Source organism: Eptatretus burgeri, chromosome 4 (assembly GCF_056783735.1).
Source record: "Eptatretus burgeri isolate ZD-2024b chromosome 4, Ebu_testis_v1, whole genome shotgun sequence".
Classification (NCBI taxonomy): Eukaryota; Metazoa; Chordata; class Myxini; order Myxiniformes; family Myxinidae; genus Eptatretus; species Eptatretus burgeri.
In genome coordinates this window covers 17,215,172-17,240,760 of record NC_140964.1, presented here as the reverse complement: position 1 = coordinate 17,240,760, position 25,589 = coordinate 17,215,172, and the positions used below count along the sequence as shown (strand labels likewise).

The window sequence follows — 25,589 nt, the reverse complement described above, 5'->3', positions numbered from 1 at the left end:
GAATTCCGTGATTGCATCATGTAATGGACGTGTAATTATTCGGCTCTAATCTCTGTCAGAGGTTTACACCTCATTTGTGTTCCATGATGCCACATAAATAAGTTGCATCAACAATTCGAGAGCTCATCGAACACATTACCCTGCACATTTTTGAGAAACAAGGATATGGGCGGGGTTTGCAAGGGGAAAATTTGATTGGTCGTGATTGCGTAAAATGTAATATTATATCCAAGTACTACTAAATGGAAGGGTTTTGAAAGTGAAAAAGCGATTTGTGTTCTACATGTTCAGGTATATAATTCAATTGAAATGAAATAAAGATTTTATAGTTTGTGGAAAATAATATACATTGGAAGTTTTGTGCCATTGATGCAGTGTTTTTTTACACTGCCTTATTTAACATGTCACATTAGTTATTCGTGCCTGTTGTTTGTGTCCTTTATGACATCCTTAAAAACTAAGTTTCCTGTTTGGAATCATTTTCAATTTTGTTTGACTGCTGGACAGACAGAGTAAAAAAAATATGATGTCACTTCTCCCTGCATATGTGCGATCTGGACGAATTCTGAGCCAAAGTACAGTACGACAAAACTACATGTTCGTTTTCCGATTCATGGCCAATATATAACATTCAACAAAAATTAATTTGTTCCTTGATCATAAACTGACATTTGGAGCCAGCTGGAAAGACAGACACAGACAGACACAGACAGACACAGACAAAGTTAAACAATTGCTTAACCCCGCTTTTCGCTTTGTGTGTACGGGGTAACAAACAATCATGTGTTTGGGGTTTTTTAACGGCAGGGAGTACATTATATTCTCCTCCAGTTTAGAGTTAACTTCATTAAATTGAGACAGGAAATATTTTCTTGGTCTGGCTCAAAGATAGCTTTGAGGTCTATGCTCTAGCCTCCAAGCCCTAAGGTGTCTACCCTGGGTTTTAATCCTGGCCAAGCTATAAACCGTCACCCTGGTGTTTCGTCTTCAGGGTGATATATCAATATGTGCATACACACACAATTCTGACAACTCATCGAAAAAACCCTCAGCCTCTGCTTCCCAACTCTGTTCCTTCTTTGCTCTCACCCCCCCCCCCCATCCACAACCCCAAAGCATCAATCTCCCCCTTCCAAAAGCTGTCCCATCTTTACTTTCACTCTTCCCCTGTTCATAAAAGCAATCTGCCATTCCCACATCAAAATGCTTTCTGCTCCCCTATCATGCTATCACTGATTTCACAGAAACTCATCACAATTTTAAGAGAAAATTATCAGATGTAATAGCAAACCAGCGTAACCTCCACAGTAAAAGCCCTGCATGAGAGAAAGCGTTCTAACTTCCAAAGGGTTGTAAAGGGTAAAATATAGAAATTGTGGGCAGAGTTAGGCAAACTGTCCAACCAATGGATGGAACTCACACTGATGCATGCACAGCTTCATATATATATATATATATATATATATATATATATATATATATATATATTTATATATATATATATATATATATATATATATATATATATATATATATATATATATATATATATATATATATATATATATATACTGAACAAAAATATAAACGCACCAAGCGATTGTTTCTATTTTACCTCGAACTCATTAATACTAAATCATCACAACAATTTGGTTATAGAATCCATGACAATTGAGCATTAAATTTCAAAGAGTTCCTTGAGAATTCTGGCGACAGTCTTTGCGCTACAACAGCCGACACAACCGAGGTGTCACTGTCAGAGTTCACACAGTCAGTAGCGGGTGTGTCCACCGTTGGCGTCGCGCAGAGCGGTGCATCTCCGGCGCATGGACATCACCAGATTATCGATGGTGGCCTGAAGGATGTTTTCCCATTCCTCCTGGAGAGCCACACGGAGCTGGCGGACGTTCTCTGGGACTGCGTAACGTTGTCGTACGCGTCGATTAAGAACGTCCCACAGGTGCTCGATGGGCGACATGTCGGGAGAATCTGAAGGCCAGTCGAGGACATCAATGTCCTCCTCACCGAGGAAGTCCATGCAGATCCTGGCAACATGGGGGCGAGCATTGTCGTGCTGAAACGTCACATGGTGAAGGCGCACAAACGGCACGACGATGGGTCTGAGTATCTCGTCCCTGTACCGCTGCCCGTTCAAGTTTCCTTCAATGAAATGAAGCCGAGTGCGCTCTCCATGGCATATGCCTGCCCACACCATAACACTGGCACCACCGTGTGACACCCGACGAAGGACATTGGCGTCAATGTAGCGCTCCCCAGCCCGATGCCAGACGCGGAGTCTGCCATCAGCCCGATACAGCTGGAACCGCGACTCATCGGTGAACAGCACTCTCCTCCATCGTGCGAGGGTCCATCGCAAGTGAACATTGGCCCAGTTCAGTCGGGTCTGACGCCGGACTGCAGTGAGGTCGAGTCCCCGGTGTGGTTGGCGGGCTCGGAGGTTGGCCTCCCTCAAGCAGTTACGCACCGTCTGGGCTGAAATGCGCCTGTTATGCAGCCCGACAGTCTCATCGGCAGTCCTCGTGGCCGGTCGGAGTCGATCCCGGAGATGTTGCAGCCTCATGTGACGATCCTGACCGGCGGTGGTCACACGTGGTCGCCGGGCATGTGGGCGGTTCACGGTGCTTCCAGTCTCTCTGAGGCGCGTTCCCAGGCGGCTAATGGTGGAGTGGTGGACATTGAAGTGTGCTGCAACGGCCCGTACTGACGTCCCAGCATTCAGCATGCCAATGGCGCGCTCCCTCAAGATTTGTGACATCTGTGGCATGTTGACATTTGGCACCAGTCCACATTTTGGGGAGGCCTTTTATAGGGCAAGCAATAGGGAGTGTTTGTGTCCTGGTCACGCTCACTGACCATCACTCTGTCAAGCCCCATGGTGCTCATGGGAAGGATTACTCAACGTGTGAGTCCACACACTCAGAGTGGTCAATTTCAATGGGAACATCTGTCTTGAGCAAAACAAGGGAACCATTGCTCAAACATATTGTTGTGGTTACCAAATTCGCAAACCACCATTCAGGTCCCTTAGGTGAGGTATCTCGGTAAGTACATGTGTAGTTAGGCCCAAACCCGTTGTCTAGTGGGAATACATGTCATTTATGCGTGCTGCGACTCTTCAGGATAGCCGTTTTTCTTTCACTATCTTTAATTTGGACCAACCGCCATTGTTACCACCACCAACCACCGCTTCACCACAACTGCCACGACCTTCACGTCACACCTCGCAACCGTCGCATCGCCACCGTTCTTGCGCCGCCTGTGGGTACCGGTGTTGGACTCGTGCAGGGCGCGCGCCGAACAGCGTGTACAAAATCACGGATTTTGTGCTTCAAAAACGGATCAAAAACGACACACGCCCACTTTTTGCCGTCCAATCGGTGAGCGAGGGGCGAATTGGCCCCGCCCCCAGGGCGTTGGAGGGCGATTGATATATGCAAATTTATGGATCAAAAAGCATTCACGCCCACTTTTTCTCGGGCCAATGGGGAGCGAGGTGAAAGGTCGAAGGGAGGGGGTCAAAGATGAGAGGGCGAAGCTACGGGGCTGATAAAAAGCGACCGGTTCGTCAGTCCAGAGAGTAGTAGAGTAGTCGAGGGAGTAGGAGAGTAGGAGAGTCGAGAGGGAACAGAGAGTCAAGACTTCGCGGGCGGTGGAGTTGGCAAGAAGGAGCTGGTCGTCGTGTGCGTTGGAGTCGGAACGGAGGGGACGGAGCTGTGGAGAGGCGGCGAGGGCAGACGAGGGGGTGCTCGCGTCGTGCAGGGAGCTGCACCCCAGGGAGGCCGACAGCGCGACCTGGCCGAGGTGGAGACGCTCGTCGCGGGACAATAAGAATCCTCTATACCCCGAGCATCAGCAACCCCCTCCTGTTTCCCCCCCGCGCTGAGATAGTGCGACCAAGGGGGCCCCTTTCCCACCCCCTACCAGACACTGCCCGCGAGGCCCGCGGAGTTGAGGCACCATCGCCGCTCCGCGTCTCATCACCAGACGGGTAGGCCCGACCCGGTCTCGGCCTCAGGCCCGCCTCATCCTTGAGGGTATTCTTTCCTTGGTTTTGGGTATGTGTTGTCGGCGCCGTCTGTGAAGTAAAATTGTATAAGTGTTGCCGTGTGCTCGTGTAATCGGTATTAGATCTGCATTGTCGCATTTGCTTTTTGTGTAAATTGAATTGTGTTTTTCTTTTCTGTGTGCTTTTGGTGGAATTGAATATGTGTGCTTTCCGTTCGTCGCGAATAAATGTGCTTTGTGTCGAAGTGTTTCCCGCTTCGCTTCGTCATTTCCTTCATTGAATCCTCATCTTGCTTCACGTAAAGGGTTGGTAGTGGGCTGAATACGCCCAATAATTAATCGAACCGTCGAGGTCGACGAATAACACCGCTCGGTTATCCCGATAGTACGGAACGGGTCGCTTAAGTGGCCCGTGTCCGAAGTCGACCTGCGGCGAGGTGCGATCGCCCGGTCTACCCTCCGCGTGGGTACTTAGGTAGGTCGAATTTGGCGAGCAACCCTATCCCACGCGGGGGCTGATTGGCTCGATCGCGGTGAGACCGAAAGGTCCACCCGTGACTGGTTCCCGGCGTTAGTCCGAGAGGGTCACGACTGGATTGTCCGTCCGGTGGGCGACGTGCCGCGATTCGAGTTACGTGGCCGTCAGCACGCCGGCGGGCGCGAATACCGTAACACTGGTGTCAGGAGTGGGATACAAATTCATCGCCCTCCTCGCAGCACTGGTATCGGAGAACAGGAAAACGGGCTCTCCTGTCTCCGGCTAAATTCACGGGAATCGGTCCAGGGGTGAGAGAAGCGACCCCCGATTCCCTCCAAATTACGAGCGATTCAAATTAACCCTTCACGAGAAGCAAGATGGCGTCTCAAGGCGAGCGGGAGCCGGGGGTATTAGAAATGGATGTAGAATGTGTAGAATCCATGGTCCAGGATGGAATCCCCTAGCAGGAAATGTTGATTGTGCAGGAACACGGACTCGCCCAACTGAACCCAGAGCCCGAAATGGGTGCGGCAGCGGCCGCGGTGTATGACACCTCCCCCCCCCTCTCCACCAAAACCCTTCCCCAACCCTTGCCGAAACGGCTCAGCTGAGTGCATCCGACATGGCCCAGCTATGCGCCATGCTGGCGGCAATGACAGCAAGGATGGATGCAAATACAAACGAAATGAAAGGCATGAACGAAAAGATGAATGCGGAAATGATCGAAAAGATGGATGCGAATATGAAAAACGAAATGAAAGGCATGAACGAAAAGATGGATACAAATACAAATGAAGTGAAAACGACGATGGATGCGAATACACAGCAAATGAAGGAAGAAACGAAAAAGCTGCGGGGTGAGACGCAGAACATGGGCCGATGCCTGCAGGCGGACATGAAGGCCGTTAGCAGGGAACTCAAAATGGCGACTCCACGTGGAGAAGCAAACGAGCTGGAAGGGGGTGCAACGGCTGACAGGCCCGCGGTGGAGGCGGGTGAAAAAATAATTCAGGGGGCGTGTTGGGCGAGGGTCGTGACAGAGGAATCGACGGTGACCAAAAGGGAAAAATTAAATGGGGAGACCAAAACGTGTGAGACGAGACACGAAATGACGACAACGGAAATAATAGTTGAGACAAGAGAGGTAAAGGGTGAAGAGTTGGCAGTGACGGTAGCCGGGAAGGGAACGATAGAGGAGAGACTGCACGGTGAGGACGGGGTAAGTGACGCACACACACACACGGAGGTAGTGGAGGACAACGGGGGTGAGCTCGCGGAGCGTGTAGAGACCCAGTGCGAGCACCTGGATGGCCTCCTCCAGGAACGAGGGGAGGGAGTCTGCCCCCTTGAGGCGAGTCACGACCAGGTGAGTTCGGTCGTGCTTTGCGAGGTTGAGGGGACGAGTGCTGTGGACAGGTGCACGGAGAGCTTGGGGGGTATAGACGCCCCGGAGACCCTTGTGGGGACACGAATCCCCAGTGTGGTTGTCCCTGTGTGTGTGGTGCAAGGTGTGAGTGCGTCCCCGTGTGTGGAAGCGACCCCGTGTGTGAATGGTGAGGTGGCGATTGTGCCAGAGTACGTGCTTCCCAGCACGCCGTATGTGGATGAGGAACCGCGGTTGAGTGCCCCCGCGTGTGTGGATGAGGCACGGAGTGTGAGTGAGGCACCGCGGGTTAGTTCCCCCGCGTGTGTGGGTGAGGCACCGTGTGTGGAAGAGACCGCGTGTTTGAGTGTCGCCGTGTGTATGAGTGAGGCACGGTATATGAGTGAGGAACGGTGTATGAGTGAGGCACCGCGGATGAGTTCCCCCGCATGCGTGAGTGAACGGCTGTGTGCAAGGGAGACCGTGTGTGTGAGAGAGCGGTATGAGAGGGAGATGTCGGTTGGCATGCGGGAGCACGCAGCCGCGTCTCCCGGTGTGAGTTTAATGGTGTGGACTGTGTGCGTCGTAACACGCAGGTGTGCGTGGGTTGAATGGCGACGACGACGGCGACAGAGGAGAGAAAGCCGAGCAGCGGCTGTAGTTGTTTCGGGGACCGTGCCGGGTTCACCCAGCAGTGAGCACGCAGTTCGTGCTGTGCAACGCACGAGACCGCCACGTGCTCGCTTGCGAGAGTGAAGTCCCGGTCCGGAAACGCACGCGGTGGATTTGCCGATCCCGCGGACGGACAAAGTTTAGGCAGGTAAATGGATTTGGACCGGACGGGTTCTCCACGCGATCGTGTGTGTTAAGCTCCAACGGGCAAAGCACATGTGTTCGCGTGGGGAACCCCTCGAGACGTGGGGCTTGTGTTTTTTTTTTTTTGCGCACGGTGACGTCATGGCTGCACGTGTGGTTGGAATCCGGCAGGAGGGGTATCTCTGCCGGATGGTACCGTCCAAGGAGGGACGAGGAACACGTGCAGCTGCATGACGTCACGGGCAGGTGTAAAGGGCGCGAGTTGCCGCGCAGGTGCTGCGCATGAAAAAAAAAAAAAAAAAAGCAAGCCTCACTTTCGGGTGCAAAGGATTCCTGGGCAAGGGGTGGAAGACCCCCTTACCGGGGCACAGGATGGAAACTAGTTAGGGGGAAGGGTTAGCTTAGTTAGACCGACTTCATGGGGCAGGGGTAAGTCCTCATGGAGTCCGTGGAATGGATTAGTTAGAGGGATTGTAGCCAGATTTAGGTTGGGAAATAAAATGGGATTATTTTGGAGACAGAGACAGACTTTGGATGTGTAGAGGGGACGTAGCTTAGCTACGTAGTGTTAAAAGGAACGTGCTGTAGTTTAAGGGACGACGTGGGAGCACGAGTTAGTTAGGGGATGTAGTTAGAAGGATGGCAGAGTTCAGTGGTGTGTGTGTTGAAGAGTTGGTGAGTGAAGTGGAAGCATGTGCTTGGTGAGTGAGTGAGGCCAGCGGGTCTGTGTGTATGGAGTGAATGGGGAATGCATGGTGCGATGAGTGATTGGGGGGAGGAGTGACTCCCGCCCAAGGGACCCCGGGGTCAGTATAAAGTGAGTTAGGGGGTTAGTCAAATTGAAAAATGGAGGTCGTTTTGTTGTTGGTGGGAAAGTAGGCTCGAGACCCATTTGGAGGGGTGCAGGAGCCCTGTTGACGGGCTTGGGAGCGTGGCTGCGAAAGGTGAGTATCGCTGAGTGGGTACCCCGGGCACCAGGCTAGTCGGCCGCGGTAGGCCATGGGCCCATGGGGGGCCGGGATAGAGTAGTGGGCACGGGTGCGCCTGCTTGGTGCGGGGGCCCGGGCGCCATTAGCCGCGAGGCCAGTGTTGTGGGCACGGGTGACCCTCGGAAAGGGGCCCGGGAGGCCGGCCTGCCACGTGTGCGTTTCAGCGGAGGTGCCATGGGGGGCACTCCCCGGTGTTGGGGAGCTGGTAGGCTCGGAGGCAGTGTAGTGCCCGGGGGTGCCATAGCGGGAGATTCGGCAGAGGGTCGTGCCTGCCAAAGGGAGCCACGTGTCCCAGCCAGGAGACCGTGTGAGGGCACGGAGAGAAAATTGGGGGGCGAGGCCCGAAATTGTGAGGACACCAACACAGGCGACGGGAATCTGGGTTGTTAGAACCAATAGTTTAAGCGAGAGGCGCTTGTTGAAAGCCCCGGGGTAGTTTAACAGTTAAATTGTTAGGGTAGATTAGGAGATGTACCCCTCCGCACCATCCATCCCCTCTCTGTCGTTGTGGGCCGCTGGACCCACTTTGGGTTAGATCGCCGAACTCTGGGGAGGCCATTCTGAGGCTTGAGTTGGGCCTCGACACAGGACGTTAGCTCTCCCTTGTTCCCCTCCGGGAAGGGAACGTAGGGGTTGGGAGTAGGCTAGGTGACAGGATAGGTTAGCCGAACAAGGACGATAAAGGGGGTTAGGGGACGATTTATAGTGGGGAAATAAAAATAAAAACAACAAAAAAATAAGTTGGGGCTAAATTGGTTTTTCACAAATTAAGGGAGTGGGTATGTACAGTGACAGGCAAAGGCGATAGGTGGGAGGGAGACAGGTAGGTAGGTCCGAGCCCGCCTTCCAAGTGGCCAGCACCACCGCACTCCCTCCACCAACCTCCACCGAACGGCAAAGGCTGGCCAACTTCATCGGCTGGCCGTGTTTTGCTTCAAGGCGGAGGCCGGCCAACTTCATCGGCGGCTGTTGTTTTGCGATCGATATATGCAAATTTATGGATCAAAAAGCATTCACGCCCACTTTTTCTCGGGCCAATGGGGAGCGAGGTGAAAGGTCGAAGGGAGGGGGTCAAAGATGAGAGGGCGAAGCTCCGGGGCTGATAAAAAGCGACCGGTTCGTCAGTCCAGAGAGTAGTAGAGTAGTCGAGGGAGTAGGAGAGTAGGAGAGTAGGAGAGTCGAGAGGGAACAGAGAGTCAAGACTTCGCGGGCGGTGGAGTTGGCAAGAAGGAGCTGGTCGTCGTGTGCGTTGGAGTCGGAACGGAGGGGACGGAGCTGTGGAGAGGCGGCGAGGGCAGACGAGGGGGTGCTCGCGTCGTGCAGGGAGCTGCACCCCAGGGAGGCCGACAGCGCGACCTGGCCGAGGTGGAGACGCTCGTCGCGGGACAATAAGAATCCTCTATACCCCGAGCATCAGCAACCCCCTCCTGTTTCCCCCCGCGCTGAGATAGTGCGACCAAGGGGGCCCCTTTCCCACCCCCTACCAGACACTGCCCGCGAGGCCCGCGGAGTTGAGGCACCATCGCCGCTCCGCGTCTCATCACCAGACGGGTAGGCCCGACCCGGTCTCGGCCTCAGGCCCGCCTCATCCTTGAGGGTATTCTTTCCTTGGTTTTGGGTATGTGTTGTCGGCGCCGTCTGTGAAGTAAAATTGTATAAGTGTTGCCGTGTGCTCGTGTAATCGGTATTAGATCTGCATTGTCGCATTTGCTTTTTGTGTAAATTGAATTGTGTTTTTCTTTTCTGTGTGCTTTTGGTGGAATTGAATATGTGTGCTTTCCGTTCGTCGCGAATAAATGTGCTTTGTGTCGAACTGTTTCCCGCTTCGCTTCGTCATTTCCTTCATTGAATCCTCATCTTGCTTCACGTAAAGGGTTGGTAGTGGGCTGAATACGCCCGATAATTAATCGAACCGTCGAGGTCGACGAATAACACCGCTCGGTTATCCCGATAGTACGGAACGGGTCGCTTAAGTGGCCTGTGTCCAAAGTCGACCTGCGGCGAGGTGCGATCGCCCGGTCTACCCTCCGCGTGGGTACTTAGGTAGGTCGAATTTGGCGAGCAACCCTATCCCACGCGGGGGCTGATTGGCTCGATCGCGGTGAGACCGAAAGGTCCACCCGTGACTGGTTCCCGGCGTTAGTCCGAGAGGGTCACGACTGGATTGTCCGTCCGGTGGGCGACGTGCCGCGATTCGAGTTACGTGGCCGTCAGCACGCCGGCGGGCGCGAATCCGCAACAATATCATCGGTTTGACCATTTTCCCATAATGGCAATCTTGACTTAGATATTTAGGTTGGTGCATTTATATTTTTGTTCAGCATATATATATATATATATATATATATATATATATATATATATATATATATATATATATATGTATATGTATATATACACTCGCAGGGTTACCTGGCATTGCCGGGCAACGTTGGGTCCCTCTTCCCACCCCACCCCTTCTCTGCCTCCTCCCACCCCACCCCTTGAGGGACAAATTCATCGATTATGGCTGAAATGATGATGCAATGCATGTTTATCCTCATCACCATGTCATGAATCTGGGGTGTGTTCAGTTACTAAGTTTCTTGTAGAGTGCTTGCCAAGTGGCTTAAGCACTCAAGCAAGCACTCCATTAGAAACTGTTAAAAAGGAATGGCTGTCTTGGCAAGTGCTAGCGAGCTGCTTGGTAACAATACACCAATGGACATCTCAACAGCAAACAGGACATAAAAAACACCGACAAAAGGACATTAAAAAAAATTAAATACTTTAAAGTTTAAATATTAGTCATGAAAACGTACCTTGTTCAAATGCACACATTCACCCACAGACACAAACTCATCTTGATATCATAGATTAGGTGAGTGTGAGACACCTTGCATGACACTGCCATGTATGCATATTTCCTACTCTTCTCCTCCTTCTCCTTCTCCTTCTCCTTCTTCTTCTCCCTTCTCATGGTATTCAGCAAATAAACTTTCTATCCTCTATACTCCATCATATCATTGTTCCATGAGTTTTAGGATGTTATGTAAAAAAAGGCTCCAATAATTATTAGTGCATTCCTGCAAATGTAGACATCGCTGCATGATGACGTCATGTGTAGGGACATCTTTTTTTCATGCTTTGCATGGAAGCAAACATGGGGTATTTTTGCCTGTAACAGTCATTGAACATTCTGGTAAGTAAACATCAAGTTACAAGCGACACGTCACTGCCTCGCAGACAGAAAGTGACTACGTTTGACGTCCCACAACATTTTTTTTTTCTTTGCATAATATGAGACTTAACGCACCTTCATTGAGCAGTTTATATTAGACAGCTGCTGTGATTGCTGTGGACAAAATATGCATTCCCTCATTTGAGTTGTCATCAAAATGTTACTTTTTTTTCTTTCCTCAAAACGGTATCTTCATTTTATGATAGAAGAAGTGTTGTTCAGTCTTCAAATGTACATGAGGCCTTTAAAACAACCTGGGCGGTGCTTTTGCCCCACAGACAGACAAACCCACAGACACAAACTCAGATATATATATATATATATATATACATATACATATATATATTAGACTGGAATATAAGACCCGTCACTTCGCTGACTGAAATACCAATCTTTGTTGTGATGGCGAATCAATAGGGAAAGAAGATAAAGGATTCCGAGTGCAGGGATAACCAGCGTCCCAAGTTGGCTTTTGCAGTTTCACCAAGTGTACCCATAAAATGAAATAATTAAAAAAAATAATTCAGCACAAGCCTTCCGGGGAATTTCCTGAATCCACTGAAGTTCGATTTATTGAAATCCGTTAATCTCTTCTCAAGTTATAACACGACAGACAAACAAACAGAGAGGTCAAATATATAGAAGATAGCTAAACAATGTCATCATTACCATTCAGCAATAAATGTTCTTAAATGGAGCAGCTGTCTTACTATCCTCTCCGGAAGAATAGTACACTCTGAGTTAACATATTCTCCAATAAGCAAAAGAGACATATTACTGTCGGATCTTTTTCTGTCAGGATTCAAACCCGGATTGAAAAAACTCAAAAGTGATTGCGCTACCTGGACATCTGATATTTAAGAATCTTCAATTCTCAATCTGTTCCTTTTCATGATATCGACCGAATAAATAAAATCAGTATTTTTCATGATGAAGAAAGATAGTGTCTAATTTTGAGGTGAGACTAATGCTGCTGAAAGAACATAGCAATATGGCATTTTCACAATGGTGTTCATTACAGTTATCTGTGTGGGATGTGATAACATCAATATCAGACAGCACATAAATACCTTTTCTCCTTTTGGTCCCACTAAACCTGGAATGCCTGGTGGTCCCTGTGGGAAACATTGGGAAATGAAGCAGTTACTGGATTAACATGGCACACATGATGGTGAACATGTCAAGGTTCAAAATGTATGCTGGTACGTACATGTGTTTATGTATGGATGCACCGATAGTATGCAAGCTTGTTGTAACAGATAAATAAGGGTCCATTTCTTTGAATACAACTTTTGCTGTTTGTAGGACTGTCCTGGTATCTGATATCTGAAGAGCTCTCGGTACAGCTGGCAGGATGTCAAGCCAAAGTTATTCTGGTGTCGTCGGCTGTCTAGGTCTGAATATGTATACTACATGAAAAAAATACTGGAAAATGTTGGAAGTGAATTGGTCCATTTTCTCGTCCGTGTAATTGAGTGGTCATTTGAGTTCAAACCTGAAATATCGGTCTCGCAATACACGCCTTTTGAAATCCTGTAATCGGCCCAAAAATACTCAGTGCGTATGCACAGAAACCCAGGAAATGTCGTTGTTCGGGGTGACGTGAAGTATATCGGACATGCAAGATAAGATTGTTTCCTAAAATGGCTCACCAAGCTTCTAAAATATGGCAAATATACTGAGAAAGGGGTATGCCTCTGTACATCGAAAGAGTTTGAGAGCTTTCTGAACTCTCCCAGCAAGCCGAAACATTGCTGCTCCCCCGTACCGCAAACTTCCGAGAACATGGACCGGAGCAAAGCCCCAAGGATTGTAGATTGGGTGTGTTTCTTCCCAAACCTTTGACATTCGCTGCCAGTGAGTGGACTTTGCAGCATGAGGGATTACCTTGTGTGAACATTTCAGGCTTGGAGATTTATTTAATGGACATCTGCAATAGGAAAGACAATGCCATCGTTCCTAAAATTCAGGAAGACTTCCCAGAGGGAGACACCGCATCTGGTTTGGATGCTTCTTGACACCGATGGGAGGGTCTTATCTTGGGCATGTCAATGCACAGGGTAAGTTTAAAGCAACGATTTTGTTTTTTCATCTTTGAAGTTAACACAAAGCCATTCTGAAGTAGTTAATTCAGCCGGTGAGACATCATCCTTGCATTTATGATGCCAGGAATGCAAAGTTAAAGGCTGCTGTTATGTGAAACAATGTGTGGAGTATCAAATCTTGTTTATATTTTCAAGTGTTTGTGTGTTCATCTCTGTGTTCGTTTGTGTGCTTGTACGTTATTCTTTCATGGCCGAACCGGAGCACCCAGAGGCCCAAACGTTTGGGTGTAGGTACTTCAGAATCTGGACAAGGTTTGAAGCTACCACGCATTGGCCCTTACGTCTGTTTCGAGGCAACCAACGGCTGCTACAAGGTGTATATTTGGATGTGGGTCAGGCAGTGCTGTCCTCGGCCTGCAGGCATAAGGTAACGAACATGAGGCCAATAACTCCATTGCTTTTCAATGTCCAACATGTCCCGAAACTACCGCTGGGAAAAGGTCTGCACCCAGCCGGACAGCACCGGGTATTCCACCCCTTCCCCGTTAGGGCCAGGTAGCCCCTGCTAGTAGATAATAACGTAGAGTTCGTGAATTCTGTCTGTTTACATATTACCGTAAGTTGCATGAGTCAGCGAGGAGAATGCTTTGTTTCTTTCAACTTCATGCTGGAGATGAAGCCTTGACAATGGCAAATTCATAATGGATGAAATCGACAGAACATTGATCAAAGTATGCTAACCTCCATGCGAAGCAAGGAGAAGCTGAAGTTTCGTGTGTAAACTCTTCGTCAGAGTTCCGTTGATTTCATCCATTGTTCTACCTGTTCGGCTATGTAAATTGACAATAGCCTTGTCGAGCAAGACTGGTTCTTCTTTCTGCTCGGAGTCAAGATGGTCACTCAATTGTGGTTTTCAGGAAACCAAAATCAAAATTGATTCAGAAAATATGAAAAAAAAAACCTTAAGAAATTAACCTTTTGAATTCCTTAAGAATTTCTCTGTCAAATCATGAGAAAATGTTCAAATTCCTGTAGAAACAGGAAAGTTTTATCTCATGTTGAACACGTGTGTTTGTGCAATGGTGTTAAATTCATATTCGGGCAAACCAGGCTTTTTTTATACAGATCTCACGGCTCATGGAAGAGCAGAACAACAGAGGGCATTGTCGTGGATGAAGGGAAAACAGCCCAAGATAATTCAGAATAAACAGCTTGAATATGATTGTATGTAATGTTCAGCATTGTCAACTCATCCTGTCTTTGAAGGATATCCAAGGAACAAACCTGAGGTCCAGGGAGGCCAATGGGCCCAGCAGGTCCTGCAGGACAGGAACATGGATTTTCTGTGACCGTCTTGGTGCTGCCAGTGCTATCGATTGTGCCAATGCTGCCGACACTGTGGACCTTGAGTTTCTTGACCTGCAAAACCATCCATCCATCCATTGGGACCATAGTCTGTGCAGAGCGTTGGTGCTGCCGAAGCAGTCCGTTGGCAATTGTGTACAATCCTAGACGGGTCACCACTCCGACACAGGATACCAGCAAGCTGGCACTCATTTTGCCGACCTTAGAAGGACGACAGGCAGAGTCTACCCCACCTGGTATTAATTCAACAGCCGAGGGGGATTTGAATTCAGGATCCTTGGATCCCAAGCCCACCACTCGAACCATTACGCCAATACCAGGCATAATTGGACCAAGTTTGATTTGCAAAACCCAGTGGGTACATTCTGCAGTCATTTTAAACTTGTCACATCCAAAAACATATAGCTTGCCTGTTCCTTCACTATAGGACATGCTGCATGCAAACAAAGTGTTTTATCACCTTGGGAAAAAAATAACGGTGTGTTTTGTTCTTTAAAATTATCATCAGCAATCATCAGCATACCATCCTGCTGTATGTCCTGCTGGGGTAACAGCACAAGTTGTGCAAGGAAATTAAAGAATGAGGATGGGATTATGTATTTATGGAGTCATCTCACTCTTATGGCCACAGCCAAAATCCTGAATATCATCAATCTTGTGGCTGCGTCGGCCAAGTTCCAAAACGCGCCGTTCTCCGAAATGAAAAGGCTATTCCATTAACCCGGATCAAGATATATGAAAGTTTTGAAGTGCCCTTTATGAGCATGCCATCTACAAACTATAACTCCCTTGTCCTATTATACTAATTTCAGTGCAGTGCCAGGAAATACAGTAAAATCCCAATCAGCAAACTGCTGTGATATTTAATTAACTTGAATGATTCAGAGAGGACAACTTAAGATAAATTTTGACTCAACTCACCTATCACTGAACAAATTACAATTGTCATGTTAAAGATATCATCAACAAAGTATAGGGCAGAAATACAAAGGCCAACTAGTATGGCACTCGGTTGAGCACACACTCCGCTAGACTGAACAGGTTACATTTTGTATCCCACTGATTGGATGGATCTGCATTCGGACCTGAACCAAAACCTAATCAGCTTGTTCTTGTTACATACCCAACTCATCCACCAAGTTTTGTCATCCGTCACACAACTTTTTGAGATGTCATGCTATATACGCTATCAATTTTGGCCCAATCTCTCAATGCTGAGGAATCGCTTCAAGAGTTGTAGTATCTGTATTCGGATCCGGATATTCAGCAAAATCTAATCAATTCTTCCTCGTCACACATCCAACTTGTCCACCAAGTTTCGTTCGACTCCGTCCAAACTTTGTGAGATATCCTGCTCACAGACAGATAGATGCATGAAAACACAACCTCCATCCACCTTCAGTGGCAGAAATAATAACCTTTCCCAATAAACCAAAGGCCAATAATTTCCAAAACAGCACTGCACTTCTTTAGTCAAAAATTTGAGTAACCATCATTGTGTTGAGTAGCAATATGCATTTTTGAAAAGGGGGTGTTGAGGGCACCATTAATTTGATTATTAGCTCCGAGACGATCAAATAAGCCTGGACTAACCTCATCGGTGTGTCTGCGAGTGAAGGGTGGTGGTGGATGAAGAGGAGGAGGAGGTGGAAGAAGCCGCTGTGAACAGCATCCTTTAACAGTCATTGCTTGATCTGTGAATCACAATCGGCCTTTCCTAGTCAACAACTGCAGAACACTGGACTGTTTCCATATTGAAAATTAGAAACAATAATGGATCACATAATGGATTTCTCAGGACTCAACTGTTAGCATTTATTGCCGATGGAGGTTAAAATATGCTATTGTGTATTTAAATGACGAGTCGATGAGTTACTGTCAGCAACCTAAACCAAATTCAAGATTCCAACTCCAACCTGGCCCGGAGAGGTAATGGCCATCATCAGGTCGATTTGCTCATAGAAATGCCAACATGATACCCTAAAGATCTTCTAAGGTGGATATGATGATGGTGGCAATGGATTTTATTGGATCAAGGCAAAATATAAAGGAAGCTTAATTGTGGTCAGATTGTTTGGGTTTTGGATTCCTCAGCAGAGTCAAATTAGACTAGAATTGCAATTCTGGTTCAGTGCCAACAGAGCGTGCTGCATCATAGAACACTTTATCCTTCAAGGGAGACGTTTGGCGAGCTGTCCTATTTTACAGTCACGTGGATTTAAAGTGTAACTTGTCTGTGAGCTTTCTAGTCTGGTATTCGATTCTATGAACTGTGGAATTGGGGCTTCACGGACTACGGGGGACTCGTCTTTAAGCCTGAGATGGATGGACCCCCTACCCTCCTTGATCTCACTTCGACTCTGCTGTTGATGTTTCCCCCTTTCCATTTTGTTCTCTCCCATTCTGCTCCAGCTCTTGAACAAGCTTCGTTCGTGTCTCAAAAAAAAAGGGTTTCTATCTTTCAGCGAATGACTATCAGGCCAAATTTTCCAATTCAGGTAAGAGAGCCTTTTCATATGCTGGGTAAGGTCTGTTCTTGTGTACATGTCTTTATAAATACAACACAACACATTGCAGCATGAGTGAATCGGCATGTAATAAAGTCCATGATGATTTTAACAAGAGATGAGGTTTTGTTGAGAAATAGCACACCAATTTCCTGTACGCCTCATTTTATAATGTACGTGGTACATAAGTATGACCTGTTGATACACCTGAGCTATGTTCACTTGCCACAGTTTAGTGCCTTCTGAAGCGTTTTTGAAATATTTCTCATAAATACTCTAAAGTTGCACAAAGTAATGTCAGCCCAAGTCTCTAAAGAACATGTTTGCTGGTACTGATAAACTCAACTAGACTAGGCTTTTGCATGACCACCAAAGCCATATAGGCTTCACACATGTGGATTTGTGTATGTTAAGTACAATATAAGTTAATGAGAAATATTAAGATGAGTAAATAAGTGATGAGACAAAGATGACACACAGTGATGTGCCTTTCTAACAGTGGTATCTGGTTCATGGAGGAGCTGGCAACGTATGATAAGGTCTGTATTATAACTTTTAAGCTGGAAGGGGTAGCCTCGAGGGATGCACACTCGACTTTGAGATATCTCACCTAGGTTTGAATATCTTCCCAACTATAAACTTCTTTCCTGATGCTTCGCAGGCAGGGTGTTTATCTGTTTCACGGGGGAGCTGGCCATCCAGTGTAATCATCAATGTGAGTGCCATCCTTCGCATGGAGCTTAAACTGGGTGTCATGTCTACCACCATTAATTTGTGGACGTTAAAGATCCGATGATTAGAAATTTTGCTCTCAGCTACAAGGGGTACTGTGCATCAGCAGCACAGCTGCACCCTCAGCAAATGATGCTACTCACATCCATGTGTTGCATACGAAAGAGGAAGAAGAATGTTTCCTTTCCGTGAATTACAATGACATTAGTAGACAGACAAATGATATCTCAACACAGTGATTGGGATTCTGAGCCTTAAATGAGGCATCGGTATATGGGCTCATATGGGAATGTCAAGCAGACTAAAACTAGTCTCTCCCACCTCTCTATAATGACCTCATTCCTATATCCATTCCTTTGATAAAAAGTTTTTTTTCAAAATTCCTTCTTTGTGATATTATTATCAAACATATAATATATCTTGTTTTCTGATCTGCATGCATTACTAAGAAAGAAATACCAAAAACAAATACCCGAAACTGTTATTCCACACATTTTAAAGTATTTTGATCAAAAGCATCATTTACCATCCTTTCTCCATACCCCTTTGATAACACATTGCATTATCTTGACCTCATGACCCCCCTTTACCCCAGTCCCCTCTTGCGTGGGAACCACTATTTTCACTGCATTACCTTGTAAGGAAAGCTCGTATGAAAGTGTCCAACCAGCAAACACGGCAAGAAGGAAGAATGGCAGAAAAGGTCGTGATTCAAGGGGATTCATCTTGATTAACTGATGAAGAAACGCATACATACATACATACATACATGCATACGTACGATACATTCATAATGTTACGGATCTGGTCCGGTGGGTAAAATGGGGGAGAGATTTGAATTTATTTCAAAGTTATTTATTCAAGTTATTTCAAGTTATTTCAAAGTATATGTTGGAGTAATTGTCATGTAGCTCTCATTACTGATAAAAAAATGTGTCGAGCACATGTTTAGGAAGATCTAGTCCCCTGGTCCCAAGTATCTGTATCTAAGCCTCGCCTCCTTTCACTCTGGAACCTTCACCATCGTTTAGCTGTCCTTGGATGGTATGTCCTCCCCGTGTTCTATACCATAAAAGGAGCCGTGTGTGTGTGTGTGTGTGTGTGTGTGTGTGTGTGTGTGTGTGTGTGTGTGTGTGTGTGTGAGTTCCACCTATTGGTTGGACAGTTCACCTGACTACACCCACAATTTTTATACAACTGCCGCCATATTTCTATACCTCGTGTAGGTCTGAGTTTTCATCGGCCTCTTTTGTCGGCGTGTGCTTTCTGACTCTCTCACAACTTTATCATCGCTTGAATTTGATATCATCAAATGTAATTTGATTTATCATCCTTGCACAGATGGTTTAAGACTTGGTTGCGAAAAATGGAGAGAAAATCATGCAGATAATGATGCTTTAAAAGGCAAAACACATTGTAATAGCTGTTTCTGGAGGAGAGAGAGGGAGAGGAGGAGAGAGAGGGTGAGGCATGGGAGGGGGGACAGAGTTTTATGTAGCCTGTGGCTGCTGGTTGCATCATTTTATGGAAGTGTGGTTGTGCCGCTGATGCAGTGTCTCTGTTACCAGTGACCTGGTACTCATTTTACCGACCTCAAAAAGATGACTGAGTCAACCCACCTGGTGTTGTTTCATCGGCTAAAACAGGGGCTTAAACTCACTCCCCTAAGATCTTAAGCCAGCCACATTAACCGTTAACCAAATGAGGGGGAGGGAGGGGAGGACAGAGGGAGTGGTGGACAGAGTGAGGGGAGGGAGGGGGAAAGGAGAGAAGGAGGAGAGGAGAGAGAGAAGGTGCACAGACAGAGAGAGAGAGAGAGAGAGAGAGAGAGAGAGAGAGAGAGAGAGAGAGAGAGAGAGATAGAGATAGAGATAGAGATAGAGATAGAGATAGAGATAGAGATAGAGATAGAGATAGAGATAGAGATAGAGATAGAGATAGAGATAGAGATAGAGATAGAGATAGAGATAGAGATAGAGATAGAGATAGAGATAGAGTTGAGGTTCCGAAGTCACATTTTACCTGAAGTGGAATTTCCATGGGTCCCTGCTCCTGTCCCATTTGCCACAGGATATAGCCTACACTTTCCTCATCCATTCCTCACTGAAATCTGCTACATTTAAAGTAAATCACAGATCTACACTTCAAACAGCAGATAAATACTTTGTAAAATACACATGTAGTAAACATTCATAGTCTTCATTGTGCCAGACTCCACTTACCTCACTCTATGTGTGCTACAGTGATGTGTTCAGAACTTCTTTCTGCTTTGATACATCGACCACGCAACAGAAGGAAGATTAAAAGTCAGTTTGGCTTCAGTACAGGACTAAAGAAAGACTAAATATTGATATTAATTGCCTCTAAATCCTCCAACAAGGTAAAATGTGTTTCTCAAATGCTGCATTTGCACATTTTCAACAAAGTGATCCACATGTAGTTTGTGAAGTTGTGAAGATTCACAGGTATACTTTGTCATGCCAAACTTGTACTGTAGTCGGATGTCTAATACTGTGCTATCAATCTCCAAAAGCCATATTTTTGATACTTTTCTGTATGAATTGTTTTCCGCTTTGATCAATCGACCACATACCAGAAGTGAGATTTACAGCGTATCTTTCTGGCCTCAAAACAGCACTGAAACAAGTAAATATTGTTGCCTGTAAATGTAATAACTCCAATAAAGTAGGATGTGAGTGTTTGATTGATTGTCTTATTGCATACATGTGCAATCATCAATATTTGTTGCTCAGATCAATACGTAATACATGTTATTCACGACATGAGCCTCATTCTATGACTAATATCAAGGGGAAATGAATAAGTGGTGGTGCGATTTTTTTTTTTTCACCTCAGATTTGCATATGTAAGTTTACTCACAGCCAAATTGCAACTGGCCACGGGTGTGTGTGTGTGTGTGTGTGTGTGTGTGTGTGTGTGTGTGTGTGTGTGTGTGTGTGTGTGTGTGTGTGTGTGTGTGTGTGTGCGTGTGCGCGCACCCACCATGAATTTTTGGAGTTTTACTGGAGCTTTCTGATGTGGAGGGTGATACACTAAATGATTGTGTTATGATCTCCTGAGTTGATTAGGATAATTAACTACCAAAAATCTGTTATAATTCCCATGTTTTAAACGCACGCCATGTTGAGGTGAAGAGAGCAGCTTCATAGGTCCTTCCATGGCATGGCATTCTAATTACAAAATAAATAACAAGAGGAATGATAACATTGTAACAAAGCATATATTAATACTAATAATATTAACGATAATAACGAATCTACAATCCCCGCCCTGGCTCCAAGCACATCTGGGTTTGGTGAAAGGCAAGCTAATGCTCCAGCAGTCTGGCAGGCAGGTTATGCAACAAAGCCGTGAAGACCGATGAAAATTTTGTCCATTGGACCAATGGGTCCATTAGTGCATAAAAAAAGGTTTTCTATCTTTCAGTGAATGACTATATCAACCCAAATTGTCCATTTCAGATATGATTGCCTTTTCATATGCTGGGTAAGGTCTGTTGTTGTATATACATATCTTTATAATTACAACACAACACATGGCAGCATGAGTTCATTGGCATGTAATAAAGTCCATGATGTTTTAACAAGAGATGAGGTTTTGCTGAAAAGAAATCGCATCAATATACGTCGGCTTGATTTTATAATTTTAGTGTTGCATAAGTATGACCTGTTGATACACCTGAGTTGGGCAATTTTGGACCCTTTTCCTACCTTGCCATTCCTTTTTACTTGGCAATTTTTTTTTGACAAGTATGTTGATCACCTTCGTTTGTTTGTCTGTCCACTCGCCTTCAGCCCAAACCGCTCTGAAAAAAATGAAATCGTTCTGAAATTTTAAGAGATTAAAGTTATTGACCCTGCGACAGTCCCGCATTGAAGTTTCGTAAAATTTGGTCGACCGAAAAGGTCTACATAGGCCAAAAGGCCAATTTGAGCCAAATATTCTAAAATCCTCAAATTTCATCCGATTGACTTGAAATTTGAACAGGACTTGCATATCTGGTCATTGAATTCAATCACTGATTACTTTTCAGGTTACCTCAGGTCAAAAGGTCAACATAGGCCATAAGATCAACCCAAAGTAGGCCAAATTTTTTTATTGTTTCTAAAATTGTCAATTTTCATTCAATTGACTTGAAATTTGAAAACCATTTGCATATCATAGCTTTGTGGCTCAATTCAACCATCTATTAATTCTGAGATCAACTTCAGCCAAAAGGCCAAATTGGGCCAAATTTTCTAAAATCCTCAATTTTCATCCGATTGACTTGACATTGGAAGACTATTTGCATATGAGGTCGCTGAACTTAACCAGTGATTAATCTTGAGGTCGATATGGACCAAAAGGTCAACATAGGCCAAATTTTTTAAATCCTCAATTTTCATGTGATTGACTTGAAATTTGCAGCGCATTTGCATATGAGGTCACCAAATTCAACCACCTATTAATGTTGATGTAAACATGGACCAAAAGGTCAAAATAAACCAAAAGACCAATTTGGGCCAAATTTTCTAAATCCTCAATTTTCATCTGATTGAGTTGAAATTTGTAAAAGATTTACATATCAGGTCACTGAACTCAATCACCTATAATTATTTTTGTGGTCACCATGGGTAAAAAGGTCAACATAGACCAAAAGGTCAACATCGGCCAAATTTCTAAAATCCTCAATTTTAATCCAATTAATTTGAAATTTGAAGAGCAATTGCATATCAGGTCACTGAATTCAAACACATTCATTTTGAGGTAAACATAGGCCAAAAGGCCAATTTGGGCCAAATTTTCTAAAATCCTCAATTTTCATCCAATTGATTTGAAGAGCATTTTCATGTCAGGTTGTTGAATTCAACGATGAATGCTGACGAGGCCTTTCACACATACGCCATGCTGTATGCGCGTTTTCAGTGATCCATTTCTGCTCGCCAGGCACTTTTAACCTGCCGTTGCTAGCACAAAATCCTAATGAAATTAGCTTCTCAACATAATTTTCAACATTTAATCGAAAGAGTGGCAATTTTGAAATGGTTACACATCATCATCATGTTCCTGGATGAAAATTGGACTCGGAAATAGAGGTAATATGAGAAATATCTCTGCATGAGACTGAGAGGTGTTGAGTTCATTTCAATTCCTTTTGATACAACAGAGCGGCCGCAGAAATTGGAGACGACCATTAAATAAATCACCAAGCCTGCCATGTTTATAGGAGGCACTCACACAAGGTTTAAAGCCCATTCACTGTTAGTGATCCGTCGGGGGGGGGGGGGGGGTTGTGTAGCACACACTTGTCTTCTTGGGCCTTTCACCGGCCCACATGGTCAGTGGTTTGCAGTGTGGGCAGCTGTCCATTCAGCGAGATGAGAAAGTTCTCAAATTCCTTCGTTGTGTTTGAGGCACAGCACTTTCTCTCGCGTACTTTTCCAAGTATTTTTGTCCTCTTGTCGAAACTTTGTGAGCCATTTTAGGTTACAATCTTTATCTCGCACACGCAATCTACTTTTTAGTGCCCCGAACACCACCCTTTCGAAGGATTTCTGCGCATGTGCACCAAGCATTCTGGGTGGGGATTATGTCATTTTGAAAGTCACGTATTGTCAAGTGGAAATCATATAATTATCTTTATTCTGGGCCCTTTTCTTTCGTAAAATTCGCATTTTGTAGTTCCTTACAATCCACGTTGTCTTGCAATCCACCTCGCAAACCATGCTGTCTTGCAATGCATGGCAGAAATTTTACAGCAGAGAGTTTTACGACAGAGTTTCTTATTCTGCGGATGTATAAACAGGGTTCATCAGCTTGTAGCCTATTTGTGGTCGTTACTCCGCAGACCCGAAGTGAAAAGCGCGGTTAAGCAATCGGTTCATGTCTGTCCGTCTCTCTGTCTGTCTACAAACTTCAGTTTATGATCAAGGAACAACTTAATTTAAATTGAATGTTAAATTTTGAACATGAATTGCATAACAAACTTGCAGTTTCGCAGTACTTGGTCTCTGAATTCGTCCCAATTGCACATGCGCAGAGAGGAGTGAGTTTAGCGGTGAGTAGAAGTTGATACCAACGATTTTCTATCCACACCTACATACATGCATACATACATACATACATACATACATACATACATACATACATACATACATACATTGTCTCTGTCATCTTTCATTTCATGAAAAGAAAGAAAAAACAGCACCATAGCAAATGTTGCAAGCAATTAATCTTTGTACATCATTAATCAAAGAGGTTATAATGAAGGTGCAAATTATTTATCAATGAAAGTGACCTCGTTCACTGACAAAATAACAACGAAAAAGTGAACATTGGATGGGTGTTACTTGAACAACGTTGTAAATGATTTATATAAATGTTTTGAAGAGATAAATGGTGTCTTGGCCCTGACTATCGGAAAATTTCTCTCGGTGATCTTGTAATTTAAAACAAACACCAGCGGAGCATCCACGTAGGGTGCTCCAGGAATGCTTTACGGTTTCACGTTCTATTTATACCAATGCAAGAAGCTTGTGTTGCTAAACATTGCACAGCTTTCTAAAGCTTTTCCAAAAAAAAAAACAATGTTTTGGTTCTTACGATCAGAACCGTCATTTTTCTGTGATTTATTAGAAAAACGTGCAAAAACATTTTTAGTGCAAAAAACGGTGCCAAAGCTGTCTCTGTGTGTGTGTTTTTTATTTATAATAACACAATAAATTGACCCCTCCCTCCCATGCTCATCCAGCTGAAGAAACGTGCATAAAGCAACTATGAAAAGCTACACAAGGTGAGCCCTTTGCTGTTTCAAACTCTACCCGAGTTCCTCTGTAGCTGAAAAACATTCACAAGTAGTACACACACGAGTTCACAAGTAGTTGGGTGAAACTCTAACTGCACTATCTGGGACCAATAAATGCCATCTGCCACGTGGACACATGTTGGTCCCAGGTCATGCAGCAATAGCTGAAATGGGACTCGATCTGGTGTCCTAACCAATCACAGTTAGTGGTGCATCATTAACCAGAATATAGCCGTAAGGCTTCAAAATCACTGCATGGATGGAACAGTGATGTGTTGCCCTGACGAGCCCCAAAAAAGGAAAACAAGTCGGTCGCTTTGCTTTTCATCGATTTGGTCATCGCATTTGATCTTGCCATTTTTGCACTGAAAGAGGTTCTTCTGGGGCTGCAGTCATGACGTCTTTGTGACGGTATCGTCACGGCATTCACCAATAATGCAGAACTTCATCACATACATGTGCATATATATATATATATATATACATATATATATATATATATATTTTTTTTTCAGTCATCAGTCTGGGTGGCATTAATGGTCGGTGCATCTGCTCTGAGCCTGGGAGGTCGGTGGTTCAAACTCTGGTCGAGTCATACCAACAAACAAAGAAAAGGTAAATGCTGCTTCCTTGCTTCAAGCTCAACATTAAAAAGGATAGAGCATGGACAGAACACACTGGTAAGGCAATAGCAAAGCACCCAGTATATTCCTCACCAAGAAGCTGCTTTGGCAGTACCAACATTCTGGGAGTATGGTGTGTGTGTGTGTGTGTGTGTGTGTGTGTGTGTGTGTGTGTGTGTGTGTGTGTGTGTGTGTGTGTGTGTGTGTGTGTGTGTGTCTGTCTCTGTGTGTGTGTGTAAGAAGTGTCATGCAGGTGCATTTGAGGAAAAACATGAACACATCGTTGGTGGCTCGAGGAGCAAACGTTAAGTTTCACAATATTCCCTCATTTTGCAATGAGAGCCAAACCACCGACCCATATGAGACCTACCTTCTCTCAGACGGGATTCTGCCCATGAGACGTGGAGTGCCCAGAGCTCCTGCTGGGAAATTTTCCGCCAAGTGCAGAACAAGAGCCACGGAGGTTATCCTGTCCACGGGTCCAGGGGAGCGAGGTGTGAAGTTTTCTCGCGGACTCCTTTTTGTGCCGCTATTTTGGAGTAGCACGTCACAGTCCTGCCAGTTGCCTCGACGTTCGTGCGGCGACTCTCTCCCCCCCCTCTCTCTCCCTCCTCTCTCTC

General features: G+C 45.5%; 1 protein-coding gene across 1 annotated transcript in view; it reads right to left on the bottom strand.

Moving 5' to 3' along the window:
- COLQ (collagen like tail subunit of asymmetric acetylcholinesterase) overlaps positions 1–25,589 on the bottom strand; it is a 96,580-nt gene extending 70,991 nt beyond the window's left edge. Inside the window, exons 1-5 of the mRNA XM_085880236.1 lie at positions 25,340–25,589; positions 18,176–18,275; positions 15,896–15,996; positions 14,222–14,356; positions 11,963–12,007 (exon numbers count right to left, since the gene is read on the bottom strand). Coding sequence (XP_085736362.1) covers positions 11,963–12,007; positions 14,222–14,356; positions 15,896–15,996; positions 18,176–18,266 — 372 coding nt within the window. The 5' untranslated portion in view covers positions 18,267–18,275; positions 25,340–25,589. The remainder of the gene's footprint in view (positions 1–11,962; positions 12,008–14,221; positions 14,357–15,895; positions 15,997–18,175; positions 18,276–25,339) is intronic.